This window comes from Leptinotarsa decemlineata, unplaced genomic scaffold, assembly GCF_025532065.1.
Source record: "Leptinotarsa decemlineata unplaced genomic scaffold, Ldec_3_MD MMD2_tig00026358_RagTag_RagTag, whole genome shotgun sequence".
Lineage (NCBI taxonomy): Eukaryota > Metazoa > Arthropoda > Insecta > Coleoptera > Chrysomelidae > Leptinotarsa > Leptinotarsa decemlineata.
Window position 1 is genome coordinate 6,261,749 of NW_027412703.1, and position 16,213 is coordinate 6,277,961.

General features: G+C 35.7%; 1 protein-coding gene across 1 annotated transcript in view; it reads right to left on the bottom strand.

Annotated features, from left to right (window-relative positions):
* Positions 1-2,290: 2,290 nt before the first annotated feature.
* The window catches only part of LOC111513962 (SET domain-containing protein SmydA-8), a 35,354-nt gene continuing 21,431 nt past the window's right edge, over positions 2,291-16,213 (bottom strand). Inside the window, exons 4-5 of the mRNA XM_074184646.1 lie at positions 8,174-9,001; positions 2,291-2,701 (exon numbers count right to left, since the gene is read on the bottom strand). Of these exons, the coding sequence (XP_074040747.1) occupies positions 2,428-2,701; positions 8,174-9,001 (1,102 nt within the window). The 3' untranslated portion in view covers positions 2,291-2,427. The remainder of the gene's footprint in view (positions 2,702-8,173; positions 9,002-16,213) is intronic.

Below are 16,213 nucleotides of genomic sequence, written 5' to 3' on the forward strand. Positions count from 1 at the left end.
ATGATTTTTTTCATATTACTGCTAGCAAAGATACTCACTTCATTTCGAATGATAATACCACTTTCGTTTTATCTGCACTTTGGGTAAACTGTCAACATTAGGTAGTTGATATTTTATACTGTTTTTTGGGTTCATAATCTTCCACAATCTTATTATGGAAGGTTATTACCTCAAAAAATAGTATAAAATATTGAGTCCTCCACTGAGGCATGGGAGCAAAATTAGGTTTTTCCATCATTATCATTTCAATATGATAATTCTTGGCATGTTTAAAATTTGTTTAATTTCCCGATTTCAGGAGTCGCTCATGACATCGATCACAAATCCTTCAGGAGAACTCTTCTCCCATTGCAAAAAGTACGATAATGTCTCCGATCTTTGTCTTACGTTCAACGTTTAGGATATTTTCGATCTATTGTGCTGGTGGAGTCAATATCCCACCAATTTCTCGATCTCTAGAAAATTTGAGTCAGTTCATCTTTGTCAGTACTGAGTTAACGGTGAAAACTAGGGATTTGAACTGATGTTCACTCATAGTTTGGACTTTGGTACCGGTTTCCAGTTGAAGCAATATTTAGGAAACCTATTCAAGGGATTTATCTTTCACTATTGTAAGTACGGCAAACATTTTCTAGCTTTGCTATCCTTTTGTTTTTTTTTGAATCCATTTCATATGCCTTTGCAGTCTATGAATTAAATTGCGAGTATATTTTTCATCTATCTAGGAAGTATCCAGATCTGGAAACCCTCTGGAGAGATAGATTGATGGACGTAGTCGTTACTACGTGGTAGGAGATCATCATGAAAAATTAGAATGCTCAATATTACACAACGCATTCTCGTTACCTTTATCTGCTAACAATCTAGAAAGGGAAATTGAAACAATTATACAGATACGACAGAATAATGGTTCCAACGCAGACACAATCCCGAACAAAGGCTCAAACTTACGTATGGATTAATGTATCCCCAGATCAAACTCATCAGAAATCAAGAAATTTGTGACTTTAACATATTTTGGGGAAAGAACAGAGACTCGTGCGGGATTTTTCAGAAGAAACAATATGGAACTGGCATTTGGGCCACATATCAGGTTATCTTATTTTATTTTTGATGCCAAAGATAAAATGGATGGGGGAAATCTGGAGTGTATCAGCCTAAGTGTCCGGAGTATAATAATGTTTATTTTGGACAATGTAGTCGAAATTTCTCAAAACGATATGCTGAACATGAAAAGTCCTTCAGACCGGATAAAAATGATCTGATGTTTTCAAATCATTCCCTGGAATGCAACGACAAGTTCCCGAATCTTAACGATACGGAAATTTAGCACTAAGCAGACAATATTCGTAGGGGTGCGATAGCTGGTTAACGGAAAAAACATATTTTAAACATTTTTTGATGGTGGTTATCGAGTCCATGGTTGTTATGGAGTCCATAAGCTCCGAATGAATTATGTAATCTAGATTTACTATAAATATCTAATGAGCACCTGATTAGCACTTCTCATACCCTTACTTATCGAGGAATGTACTGTAAGAACTCAGTCCATCAATAGTGGTTTTCCATAATGCCCCATAGCCATTATGGAATCTAGGTTTACTATTATTCATCTAGTGAGCACGTAATTAGCACTTCATTTTGATCGTCTATGTATTAGTTGACGAGTATCTCAAGACTTTATTGCATATTGTTAATTTTTTTTCTCAAAACAGGTATCTCGAATTTTGTTTTCCACTTTTTCGCGGTCGTTTTCATCTTAATTACTTGCAAGCTCCTAATTAGCACTTCATTACCACGGTCAGTTTATACCTGATAGAGCATTCGTCCTCGTTTTCGAGAGACCTGCTTCTTAGATCTGTTGTTTAGCGAAATTGAAATCTTTTGTTTATCAATTAAAAAATTGTACGATCCTCACCATTTAGCACTTAATTAGCACCTAATAGTGTTCCCTTAACATTCATTATCTCATTATAATTTTCATTGTGTTGCTAGCATCACATACTGCCACCAACGCAATTTTGAGTATTGAGTTGCGGTGTAAGTTACAGAGCACCTAATTTTTGACTTCGGTACCTAAAAAGCACCTAAAAAGTACCTAATTTTGGCATTTTCTAAATGCGATTTCCGTACTGCGTTGCTGGCGTAACAGAGCTCGCGAAATCGACTTCGGGAAGGTGGATTGATGAAAGGAGAAATACTTTCCAAACAGCTACTGTTATACGAACATAATTATTATTACTGTACTTTGGTAAAATATCATCTTTGGTGAATAGAGATAGTACTGGAATATTGTAATTCAACTTTTCAGTTTTTTATTTGTCAAATTAATCAAAAAATCACAGAACCTATTCATTTTTATACCTTTTTATATGATTACAAATTTGATAAATTGGATGATTTCCGCAAAAAAAAAATTAGTGTTCTTCAGCATGATTTCAGTTCAATTTTGTTTCTCTCGATAAATTTATTAAACTCTTTATGAGAGGTCTCAATGAGGTTAATTAGTTTTCCTCCGGCTGGAGTATCTTTTTCATTTCTGAGAACCTCTCGGGCTTGGATAAGACAATTTTGGCTTTCTTGTAAAAGCGATAACATAGACTTGACCTTTGTTTTGATTCCTAAATCCCATTTTCGCTTAATAACGAGCCAATTCGCCTGAAATAGTTCATGTAAAGTGACTCCGGTGTAGAGAGGTATCCTGGAAATGAAAGAAGAGAAATGAATATCTCAATTACACATTCAACATAGATAAAAAATGTATGCAGTAACTTTAAAACGACTTCCCCTCTGATCCTCTGGTCAACAAATGACTCTCAGGTTGATTTTTTCCGCCTACGAAAAATATGAATGAAGCGTTATTGGATTCAGAATAACATGTTAATGATTCTAAAAAAATTCGCAAACATTGTATAAGTTATAAACAATTAGCTGAAAAAAAACTGGGTTCAATTTCTTGCAAGAATCTCAAAAACTTTTCGACATTTCTCAAGTTTGAAAAAAGATTCATTAAGAGGAGGAAATTTCCCAAGAAAGTAGTTGAGACCTTTAATGAAAAAATATTATTTCAACACATCAAATATCAAAATTGAGAATTCCAAAAACTCAGGCACCTACTGGATAAATGAATGAAAAATAATCCGCGATCAGAAAAGTTTTATCGAGATTTCTCATTTGCATTAGTTGATCAACAAATTTTTTCTACTAAAATGGGAACATTGCAAGTGTCATAATTGTTGAATAATGAATTTGTTTTTTTCAATATTACTATCTATCGATTCGTTTTTTGTGATCAGGAGCTACATGAAAATGAAAAGATTGTTTTTAAATTGTAATCTGCTATTGTTATGACTTAATGCATTGTTCATACGATGATTCAAAAATATTTTTTTCGAAAACAGTGATGCGGATTATGATTTTAAGAAACGTTTTTGAAAACAATATTATTGCTCAAAAACGAATTTGTTAATTAACAATTTTTTTCTACCACTTGTAATCAATATTGAGAAATACTTTTTTTATCATAACTCATCTTGCTCTTTGATAACTGGAAACTATGTCTATCATCTAAATTTTCATTGTTCACTTTGTTATAAATAATTGAATTTTTTTCAATATATTTTTTCTCTTTCTACACAATGTAACAAAAACAACCATATATTATTTCTTGAGAATAAAACATTCATTTATATCTTTTATCAAATTTTAAAAACTCTGTTCTCCTTTCCCCCATCCTTCTCACCTGGTTTTTTATGTTTAAACTTATTTTAACTCATGAACTAATTGAGATACCATGAAAAACTCAGTTCTTATCTATTCTCTATTGAATAAAAAAAAATAAAGTCCAAAATTTGAACTCGTAACAATTATTTATTCCATTTATAGCATTTGTTTGAAAAAAATCAGCATTTTTTCAATTTTCATATTCAAATATCTTATAAACATATAAACTATAATGAATATGACTATATCACTCATATAACTTTTCATCCGACGTATATTCATTACTGAATTCAGCTTGTCAATTATCAATAACAAATTGAAAAACAACATTCTTTGTATTTGTTATTTAACAATTATAACTTGCAATGTTCCTGGTTAAGTAGAAGAAAATTGTTGAATAACTAATGCATGATCAACTGGAGAAACGCGGATAATTATTGTTCATTCACATGAATCTCATTAGTTCGGACTTCCATTGTCTAATAATATACAGTGTGATGTAAAAGCCAAATGAAATAAATTCATTATTTCGGTTACTATACATACTTTAAAAAATCCCGAAACACGTCAAATGTGAATTATAATTTGACATTTTTCAACGTAAAAATGCCAGCCCCACCTTCATCCCCCTTCGAATGACAGGTACTAACCCCAAGTTTTTAAATGGGAAGTACAGGTTTACATCATTTTATAAAATACACTCAAAAACTACAATGTAATGCAAAACGTTATGGAATGTAGAATACGAAAAAGAAATATGGATGTTAACGAAGTAGATGTTCAAAATGTTCACCGCGAACGTCTTGACAACTTCCTTATCTCAAATAAAACTGTCTTCTAACATTATTTAACATATCAGGTGTAACCGACCTAATCGCAAGCGTTATTCGTTTTTTTAAGTCATGCAGATCTGAAGGTTTAGTTTTGTACATATTGCTCTTTACATATCCCCATAAAAAAATCTGATGATGAAAGATCAGGTGATCGCGCTGGCCATTCAATCGATCCTCGCCTCCCTATCCACCGATTGGGAAATGTTGTATGGAGGTATTTCCGGACATCAACTTGGTAATGTGATGGTGCTCCATCTTGCTGAAACCATATCGTATTCACTGGAACTTGAGGGTTTCCTGGATCACGATATAAATTTGCTAAACTTGGAATGACATCATTTTGAAGTAGTGCCAAATAATTATCGTCATTCAAGTTACCCTCCATGAAAAAAGGACCAATGATATGGTTTCCTACAATCCCTGTCCAAATTTTAACCTGTTGAAGATACTGCATGTATTCTTCTCTCATCCAATGAGGATTTTCCGTTGACCTGTAGCGGCAATTTTGCCGATTAGCATGATCATTAAGAAACAAAAAACATTCGTCAGAAAACATAACGTCTTCTAATTGAGCTCCTGAGTAGGTATCATTTTATAGGTATGCATTTTATTTTCTTTCAATATGTTTATTATCGATATATGCCTAACATTGAATGTAATGGATGCCTGTCTACTCGATGTATGTGGGTTTTCCTCAAACTCAAGCATCACATCTAATTTGAGTTCATCACTCATTGCAGTGGCAGCTGCTTTTTTTATCTGCCCCATATGACCAAGCTCGCGAGACTGCTTCTCTATTTTGCTCATTGTTCCTTAAGATATGGGCGGTAAATTAAGAAATTTCTCATGAAATAGGCGAACTACTTTCTGTTGTGTTAGGGTTTTATCTCCGTAGTCAATCATTTGTAAAACTTTTATTTTATGCATGTCCGGTAAACTAACCATTTGTCAGACTTGAAGTTAACGAACTTTACACTCGAATTAAAATACTGACAACTAATGTTGTAACATACAACACAAGTTGACAAGGCGTTTTAAACTAACGTTGCCACGGAAATTATTAACAGTTTTTTAAAGGATACCATCTGAAAAGAATATTGCTATGGTTTCTGCTTATTTTCTTATCAACAATACCACAACATGAAATAAGTTTGATTAAATTGCAATAAGATTTGAGTTTATTTTATCGAATTTCGGTAAACACATGATTTTAATTTATTTTATCTTAATTGTTGTGATAAACTTCAAAGACATAGCATTTTTGAATAGTGAATGATGATACCTTTCAAACGATACATCACAAGCCAATACTTCCCTTTTGAAAAATTGGTGGTTTTACCTGTCATTCGTCGGGGGTTGAAGATAGGGGTAGTATTTTTCCCTTGGAGTATGTCAAATTTAAATTTGAATTTAACGTGTTTCGAGATTTTGTTGAAGTATGCACCGTAACCAGTTGATTTTTACACACTGTATAAAATGATTTCAAGTCTCTAAAAGAAACAATACAAATAAAAATTGAAAAAAAATAGCTGAAAATAACATTCACATCAAGCAAAAAAACCCTGAAATGAAGTAGAACAATTAAATAAAAAATTGAGAAATTCCAAGCCGAATTACATCACGACGTTTCGATCGTTAGTATCCACAAGCGTCTTCGGGTGATGACTATCATCTCTTAATTTTTTAGTTTTTGTTTATTTGTTCTATTTTTCACTTGTATTTTATTTCACTGTAATTCCATTTCAGGGTGTTTTTGCTTGATATGATTGTTATTTTCAGCCATTGTTTCTAATTTTTCATTTGTTTTGGTTTTTTTAGGGATTTCAAATCATTTAATATAATATTAGACAATGGAAGTCCTAACTTATTGAATTAATCATGAAACATTGTCAATCACCTTTAAACAAACATTGTTCATTCATTTATTCAGTAGCTGCCTGAAATTTTTCAATTATTAATCTTGATATTTAATAAGTTGAAATAATATTTTTTATTCAAATGTCTGAAGTGGGCTTGTCTTATATGAACCAGATTACCCATTTCACGGCGTATCTCAAGCACTCTGGGAAAATTATAGATATTGGTTCTACAGTTCCAGGTGGAACTTTATTTTGGGAAATTTCCTTTTTTCAAATTTGAAAAATGTTGAATACTTTCTCAGATATTTGCAATAAATCAAACGCAATTTGTTTCCAGTTAATTATTTATAATTTTTTTTCAATTTTTGCAAGCGGCACTTGAATATTACTAATAATAATTCACACGCTATTCCGCTATTCGCTGGCGGGAAAAAAATATAACCTTTAATGCACTTTTTGACCGGAGTATAATTCAACAGGAGGGTGTGAATATGCACACATTCAAAAAAGTGTACCTGATGTGGGCAAATTTTATCAAATAAATGCGCCCTTGAGACAATTGGAAAAAAATATCAAAAATTTTGACAGTTAAAGAAAAGGCTGCTCAAAACTCTTTGGAAAAAGGTTATGATGCCCCCTGTAAGTCAAAAACGGAAATGTAATCGAAAATATCAAAGAACACGTCAATTTTTATTTTTAGGGGGACTGAATCTGTTATGGAAATCATATCCATCAATTACCCCCCCCGCATTTTTTTCAATGGCATGGGGGGTCGTGACCACATCATATGAAAGGTATTTTGTCCCACTGATACTCCTGTGATTTTTTTCAAAATTGGTTCATTCGCTATCAAGAAATTTGATGTTGAACGTTTTATTTAAGAAAAAACTGAAAATTCGCTGTCTCTCATTTTATTGAGGAAATGAACAAAAATAATATCAATGGCAACACAATCAACGTATAAAGTGTTCAGAATCATCTCTATCTAGTTCCATACAATAATACAGTCTACTTTCGAAAGCGTTCCTTACATTATTGAAGATGTCCGGATTCAGAAATCGGCATTCCCTAACAATTCTCTGTCGCAGGTCTTCTGTTTAACGTATTGGTATGTCACTTTGTGGTTTTTATAATTCGTATTATAAATGCATGCAGCAGCTCTAGCACATTCATTATTTCGATAATAGGACTCAACAATTTATATTATTTCTTCAGTAGAATGAACCATGTTGAAACACAGTGAAAAAGGATGACAATAATAATTTGTGATAAGGTGACAGTAGCCAACTATATACTTTTTTGTTCTGCGACAACTAGATTCAACAAAAACTACCAGTGCAGAAAAAACTAACAGTGTCGTCCATTTCAAAACGTTAACAACTGATTGAATGAATTCTACAAATCTAGAAGAACGCTTTCGAAAGTAGATTGTATTATTGTATGGAACCAGATGGAGGTCATTTTGAACAATTTATCCGTTGATTTTATTGCCATTGATATTACTATTGTTTCAACAAAAAAGTGACTGAAGTAAAACTTGAATATTTTCTGTGAAATGAAACAAGAATCAAATTTCCAGGATAGACAGTTTTCATTTCATGAGGAAAAAAACGGCAATTTTTAGCAAAGCAATCGTTTTCATTTAAAATTTGATTTCGATAAGGCAGGGGTTAACATTATCCAATTGGGATCAAACTTTCCAAATCTTATTTTCTAGACAAGTAGCAAATTTTAGGGGGGTTTCGATTTTCATATTACCTTGCATGTCCAGGATCTATTTTAGCATTCGTATTCAGAATCTCTCTACACATCGTTGCCTTCCTCATGAGGCAATCATCAGTTATTTGACTTGGAGTGTATCCCTGCTGGTACCCATACAATTGAATCAAAGAGTGTTTCACAGCATAAATGTGATAGTGATTAGGATGTAGGAATGTTAGCATTTTGTTAAGAAGTGTTTCCAACTCTTTAACAGTAGGATTTGACAACTGGGTGTTATCAACCTCTTCACCGATGCCATTAACCAAAAAACAAACTTCTGTGCTGGTGAGTTTGACATCACATTTATCACAAGACCACTCTGTATTGTCATCGGTTGGATTCAGTGGCAACTGGTTTCCCCCACATGGTTCCTCATTGGTCCCCAGACACTTCAAGGCACTCAGATAAGTATTGAGCTCAGTGGGGTCCACACAACGTTTACAATGGCAATCGAAATACTTGGTCTCTCGTAAGTGCTCTCTTCTCGCCTGAGTTCCCCACAAACAGTGAGTATACATAGTTGAAATATGTTCCCCAGATTGAATGGGAAGAGCTGCTTTGATTGTGATTTTATAACTGTTGTCAAAGTTGTAGGTTGTGTTTGGTAAACAGTTGTGTTCCATGAGATAGGCTGTTGGATACAGAGCTGTCACTTCGGCTTCTTGATTTATTTCCAAAGCATTCACGTCAATTATTCCGCAAATTTGGTGGATTGTACTTTTTGATACGTCTTTCAGAACTTGTCTACCAGATTTCCCTTCAAGAATTCTCATTGGGTCAAAGAAATTATTATGAAGGTAGTCAACGACACGATGTTCGATGTCCCTGAAAAACAGAAAAATTGTATAAAGAATTTGAATTCATGAAAAATAGGAAATGGCAAACTGGACAGTTCCTATTTCCAATGCATGTCCGTCCTCGTAGTTAACGCACATACCACTGAACATGTTTGCCATAGTAGCAGCCGAAACGTTTGGTACTATGAGTTTCAGTCTATCACGGCCTACCAGCACGGATTTTGTTTTCTCTAATCGTAACTCCTCTGGAGTTACGATCGTTCCAAATAAATCTTGATTTTAAAAAGAAATTCAATAGGTTTGTACAAGGTTTGTTCAAAACATAAGGTCAATGTTCAAATTTCCTGGGTTAAGTACATGGGATTAGCGATTGGGTACATTCGTCTTAAACATATCTTCAGAGTTTCAGCTGTTTGCCATGTTTAGTTTGTTGGTGAGAGGCAAAAAAGTTAGACGAGTTTTCCGTGTTCGGCAGTTTGCTGCTATCGAAAAAAGTTGATCAAAGAATTTGCATCAAATTTTGTGTGAAAAATGGAATTTAGTGCTCAGAAACACTTCAAATGTTGAAAGTGGCTTACAGTGCCCTGGACGCCCCAACACATCAACAACCGATGAAAAAATTGAGAAAGTGAAGAAAATTATTATGTAGATTCGTCGAATCATTATTAGAGAAGTTGCTGAGAATGTTGGCATATCAGTTGTCTCATGCCTGAGCATCGCACAGGAATTGTGGAATGACGTCAACGGTGATACAGATTTGCTCAAAAGGGTTACAACTGGTAACGAATAATGGATACATGGTTATGGCATCGAAAGTTCAATCGTTCCAATGAAAGATCTCAGAAGAGCCAAGCCAAAAAAGCACGCCAAGTTCGGTCAAAAGTCAGGATTTTTCTTACTATTCTCTTCGTCGTAGTGCATCAGGAGTTCTTGGCACATGTTCGTATGTTCAGTAAGTTATGCGCCGCTTGCTGAAGCAATACAAAGAAAACGTAAAGTATTGTGGAAAAGCAATTCATGACTTTCGCATCACGATAATACACCTGCTTACCCATCATTGCTTGTTCCTAATATTTTGGACAAAAACAACACCGTTATCATGCTTTAGCCAACGTATTCACCAGATTTGCTCCCCTGCGACTTTTTCATTTCTCAAGATTGAAGAGACTCATGGAGACAAATATCGAATCGCTGGGAGAGCTCATGTACGTACCAAAATGTGCATAATAGAATTGCTCGAGAATTGGAAAAAACGCACATGTGTATTCCAACTGCGAAAGACTACCTTGAAGGTGACAAAATAGAAATTGATGAATTATCACCTTATTTGTTGAACATACCTGATATATTTGAACAGAAAAGGATTCATTTATTTTCTGTAAAACAAGGAACTATAATTGAACTGATATTTAGAATTAATTTTTTTTATTCCCTATACCATTTTGTTCAGCATATAAAAACATTCATGTCGAAAAACTTTGTTGTGTCTCACATTGTTCTTAAGTCTTCAGGCTTGTCTGGCCATCAGTGGTGGCATCAGCACGACACCGTCAACGGCCATAGAAATTCTTCTAGGTCTACCTCCTCTTCAGATTTGTCTGGAGAGAGAGGCTAGATGGACTGCATATAGACTTGTTCACATTGCCAATTGCACAAATCAAAGCAAGAAGATTTATGGACTTCTAACAGAATCTTCCAGGATTGGCTCACTCCAAGGCGTTTATTAACCTTTGAAAGCTTGATACCACACAGTTGTTGGACTACAGTAGGGATGAACTACGATGTCTAATAGGCCTTCTTACAGTCATTGCCATTTGAAACATCATATGCAGAGAGTCGAACTGTCGGACAGTGTGTGTCGCCTCTGTTAGGAAAATGATGAAACAACAGAGCCCATACTCTTTGCCTGCCCCACTGGAGACCGAATCAGGTTTTTAGAGTTCGGCAGAGCCGTACTCTTACCATCTAACCTGAAAGACCACTCACCATACAAACTAATCGGCTTCGTTAGGAAGCTGGGTTTATTTGGTCGAGTGTGAGTAGGTGTGAGCCACAATGAACCTTCGCGAGTTGCGGTGGAGGGTCGGATAGACCCACTCACCTTGGACCTAACCTAACCTTACCTAGTCTTCAGTTTCACCTTTACTTGAAAAAATTTAAAATCTGTTTCAAAGCAAACCAAAACTATGAAAATAATTGTAACTCTACTCATCAATTCAAGTACCTAACTAACATACTTGCTCATTCAGAAAGAGACAACTTCTACAGTACAAACTACTTCTAAACGAAGTGTATTGCTTGTTATCTATTTCGTACAAACAAAAATACCTCGGAATTCAGTCTGAATACTGCACAGGAGTTTTGTCAATAACATAAAATATCCTCCTTACTATTTGATAGTACTCAAATGTTAAAACTCTAATATCAAGCTCATACTCAGGTAATTTCTGGGAATGAAAGTCCATCCACACGTATGCAAACAGAATTCAGCCCACCCAGGCATGATGAATCGATGATTGGATAGGTAAGATTGGATTTGAACGCATTAGAGACAAGTTATTACTAGTGGACTGTTGTTGTTGGAGTGTTGTTCTGCTATCGAAAAAATAGATCAAGGACTTTGCATCAGATTTTGTGTAAAAATAGAATTGAGTGCTCAAAATCACTTGAAATGTTGACAGTGGCATACGGTAATTGAACTCTGAGTCAGAAAAATGTTAATATCTAGAATGGGATGTGAATAACGACGCTCCTCCTGGACGTCTCAGCACATCAACAACCGATGAAAATGTTGACAAAGTGAAAAAAAATTGTTATGGAGAATCGTAGAATCACTATTAGAGGAGTAGCATGAACATTGCTCAGGAATTATTGAATGACGTCAACGGCGATCCAGATTTGCTTATAAAGGTCATAAATGGTGATGAATCATGGGTACATAGTAAAGTAAAGTAAGTAAAGTAAAATAAGTGAAGTAAATTCCATTCAGGTAGCCATAACCTACAACATGAATTCAAAATTGAAACTAGATAACTTGAAAAACTAGGAAAAAAAAGAAAGCTGGATTGCGTTGATTTATTCACATATTGAGTGGTGAGTAGAAATAAGGAAAAACCAATGTGAAATTCATCGTGGAGAAGAGAGAATTTGGCTATTTATTGTATTTGATATTTATTATTATTTGAGTTTGTATACGGTTTTTAGTTTGTTATAATTTTAGTCCACATATTCCTTCAGTTTCGATTTCATTTTACGTTCATTATGAATGACTCTGATTTCTGTAGGGACCAGATTTAACAATTTTGGACCAAAGTATGATATGAATTTCTGAGTGTGTGTGTGTTAGTCTACAGAGGGGAACATTTGTTTTCTGCTCAGATTTAGTACGTGTGTTGTAAGTATGACTTATCTGAGAGATGGAGGTATTTTGCATCCATTTTAAACATTGATAGGTATGGAGTTTTTTTTACATCAAATAAACCAATTTCTTTGTAAATGTCTTCAGTGTATTACCTTCTATTTTTTTCGAAAACTATTTTTTATATAGTATTTTGCATGACCTCTACAACGTGTGATGATGTTTTACTGAGACCACTCCATATAATGATACAGTACCTCAATAAAGATACAGCAAGTGATTTGTGAATCATAAGTAAAACTTTTTATTATTCAGATTTCTGATTTGATAGAATTTTTAAACTAACTTATTGAGTCTCTTAACTGTATTGTCACTGTGTTCTTTCCATCGCAGGTGTTGGTCGACATACACACCCAAATACTTCATGTTGTCAACTTTTTTAATGATTGGACATGAACACTGCATTGGGGGATAGTCATGAACAGGGAAAGTGTTATTAAAGGGTTGGTCTTTTTCGTTGTGATGAATGCAATGAAGTTAGTCTTCTCCACATTCAGACTCAGGAGGATTACATCTAACCAAGAGAGTACGAATTTGAGCCCTGTTTCAGTTCTTTCATAGACTTCATCCCAGGAATTGCCTTCAAATGAAGTGCTGCGTAGTCTGAGTCATGGTTATGACATCGAAACCAAAGTCCAATCGACCCAATATGAGAGGTCAGGGAAGCCAAGATCAAAAAAAGTACGCGAAGTTCGATCAAATGTCAAGGTTTTGCTCACTGTTTTCTCCGATTACCGGGGCGTATTGGATTAGGAGTTATTGCCATATTGTTGTCCGTTCAATCAGGTGTAGCATCTTGAAATTATGAGCCGCTTGGAAGATGCTAGTCACGGTATCGCTCGGTGAGATACCATCGCAACGGCTTAAGCAGCGTGAAGTTTCTTTTGGGTTAACGTTTCGGTGCCGTGCCGCTGTTTCTGATTTCAAGGGTGGAAATATAAGAAAAAATGCATGATAACATTCCTAGGATCAAAATACTCCATAGGTAAAATAGCTCCCCAATCGGATCTCCGGGTGGAAGTTGATTCAAGGGCATCAACCTGCAGTTATTCAAAAACCATAATTTCTGACTGTCCGCAGGGTCTTCCTAACATCAGTATACAGGGAGATATCATGGTGACTGCAGTTGCTAACAGTCTCTCTAGCAACTTCTAAATCGATTCTGCAATATCAGAGGACTCAACTCAAATATAAAATCAGTGCACCGAAATCTACAATCAAATAGTTCTCATATTCTTACACTAACATAAACCAAAGTCAATGCTTAAACAAACACCGTCAACAAACATAACTTTGGAATATATCTTTTTATCAGAAGTGATCTCTGCTGTCAACGAGAGGAAATGCTGGAACCCCGAAACTTTGATGTTATGTGCTCCAAAATAGTATCACAGAATATCATTAAATTCATATGCTGCGACCATCTAGCGATATAGGACACTATTCTCTTCACTTGCAAACACCAATGACTTTCTGCAAATCAATCATTCCAGTGCCAAAATTTCCATATTCGGTTGACTTCAAATTCCATAATATCGAATTGCTCAAATTTTCAAATATCAACGACGAACAAGGTCGCGAAGCTGAGACGTATGCAATATGCAGCAGAGTTACTCGGATTATAAATGAGCCAATCGGGATTCCTGACCGTGATGGAGTATATGCTAGTCTTCTGGATCTATATCTAACAACCAGTCCAAAAATGTAGTCACCCGTAACAGCCTGGCCACGGGACACTCGCCGATGCGAATATTCGCGCGGTTCGAACGGCGAAGCGTCTAGCGACTGAAACAAACGCATAGGAATGTACTTATGAAGCCACGCGCAACGGCCACCAGCGAAGCGACCGGCGAAATGTACCGAGCGACTCGCGTGGGCTACTTGCGGCGCGGCCGGCGCGCAAAACAAATGCATGAATCTGTACGGCGCGAGCCACGGAGTCGAGCGGTAGTCGCGGCGAATAGTGCAGTGATCAAATGAGTTTAGTGAGTGAACATCGAGACTTTTATTGCTGAATAAAAGTCCGATTAAAAAGTTAGAAATTCATTATTCATTCTCCTGTCAAAAACAAGTTACAAGTTGTTTTTTGTTTCAGTTGTACGAAAAATTACTGTCACATAATTTAGATTTTTGCAATAAATAACATAAATATCTGAAAGTGTTTTTATTTCATGAAATAATAATATTGAGGTTAACATTCAATCGGCTGATAATATTTTGGGCAAAGATAGTTAATGTCAAAAGCAATTTTTCAGCGGCACTTAAAATTCTATTCGCATCATCTTTTTTTCTCCAATTCTGGTTGAATATTCATAAGAATATAATCGAAGGTTTCAATACTCATTCTGGCATACTCAAAACATTTTCCTGGATATAATCTGTATTTCTCGTACTTCTTGTGGAATTCTCCATCTATACCGCGTTAGGAATCACACGTTAAAAGGTAAGACCTCGTTAATCCTTAGCTCGCACAAGTTTCGACTTCTGAGGGTTGTCGTTTGTAGGAGTGCGACAGCTGGTTAACGGAAAAAACAGATTTTGAACAGATACCCTGAGTCTTACTCAAATCATGTACTCCACGATCTCTTCTAAATATTAGGTCTTGAACCAAAAAACTATTACTTTTTGAGCAATATCGAGATGTTTTCGATAAAGACATTTCGCTGTCGGACTATTGGTCGCGATGGCGAACGTGACTGCCCATGGCCGGCAAACGGTGTCGCGCGAATAGTCGCTTCGCTCCCCGCTTCGTCGTTCGCACCGCCGATCACCGTGCCAAGCCGAAAGGTCTGTATAAGGATCTTCTGATCACAAACTCATTTCAGTGTTGAGTCAATTACCGATAAATGTTGGGTAACAAGCTAAGCCGCCCAAAGTTTGGCATTACAAATCAAGACCATTTCTGAAATTTTCCCACACTAGATATTTGTTTCAGCTCTGAAAATCCATCAACTTGTGCTTCTGAAGTCACGGAAGTTGATCTATCATCAATGGATACATATATTCCTTTTTCAATGAAAGTACCTTCTAACGACAAACCTTGGTTCAACAAAACTTGCGAGCAAGCTGTCGCCTCCAAAAATATCGTCTACCGGCAGTGGCGCAAAAATCCCAGTACCGAAAACCGAACTAATTTTGTTTATGCTCGCAACAGCTGCGAATTTAGGATAAATGAAAGCAAAAAACTTCACAATCAGAGACTTGAAGATAAACTGCTTGCCAATCTCAACATCTGTTAATCAGAACTTTACAGAATTCGCAATTCCACCACTAACACACACGTGTGGTTCAATTGCAACAACACCCATAGAAAAAGCAAATCTACTAGCTGAACAATGTGCGTCCCGCTCCACAGTCGATTTTCAGGAAAAGGCACCAATTACTATTCCCACACCAGAATCCACAATGCCGGAAATTACTTCTCGACAGCGTCTAGTCAGGCAAATTTCGAAACAGCTCAATATCAACAAGGCGTCTGGCCCTAATGAAGTGCCCGTCATCGTACTCAAAAAGTGCGCAAAGGAACTCGCACCAGTATATTGCAGACTTTTTAACCTGTCTTACAAGGAAGGGGTTTTCCTTCTTGTTGGAAGATTGCTTGCGTTCAGCCTATTCCCAAAAAGGGCAAGAAAAATCTTCCAGATAAATACTGACCAGTCGCTTGGCTATCAGTGATATCAAAAATCATGAAGAAAGTCGTAAACCACCATATCGTCAAGTATTTGGAAAGCTTCAACATCTTGAGCAATCATCAATATGGTTTTCGGAAACAAAGATCAACAGGCGACCTTCTATCGTACGTCACCCATATTTGGAATAACG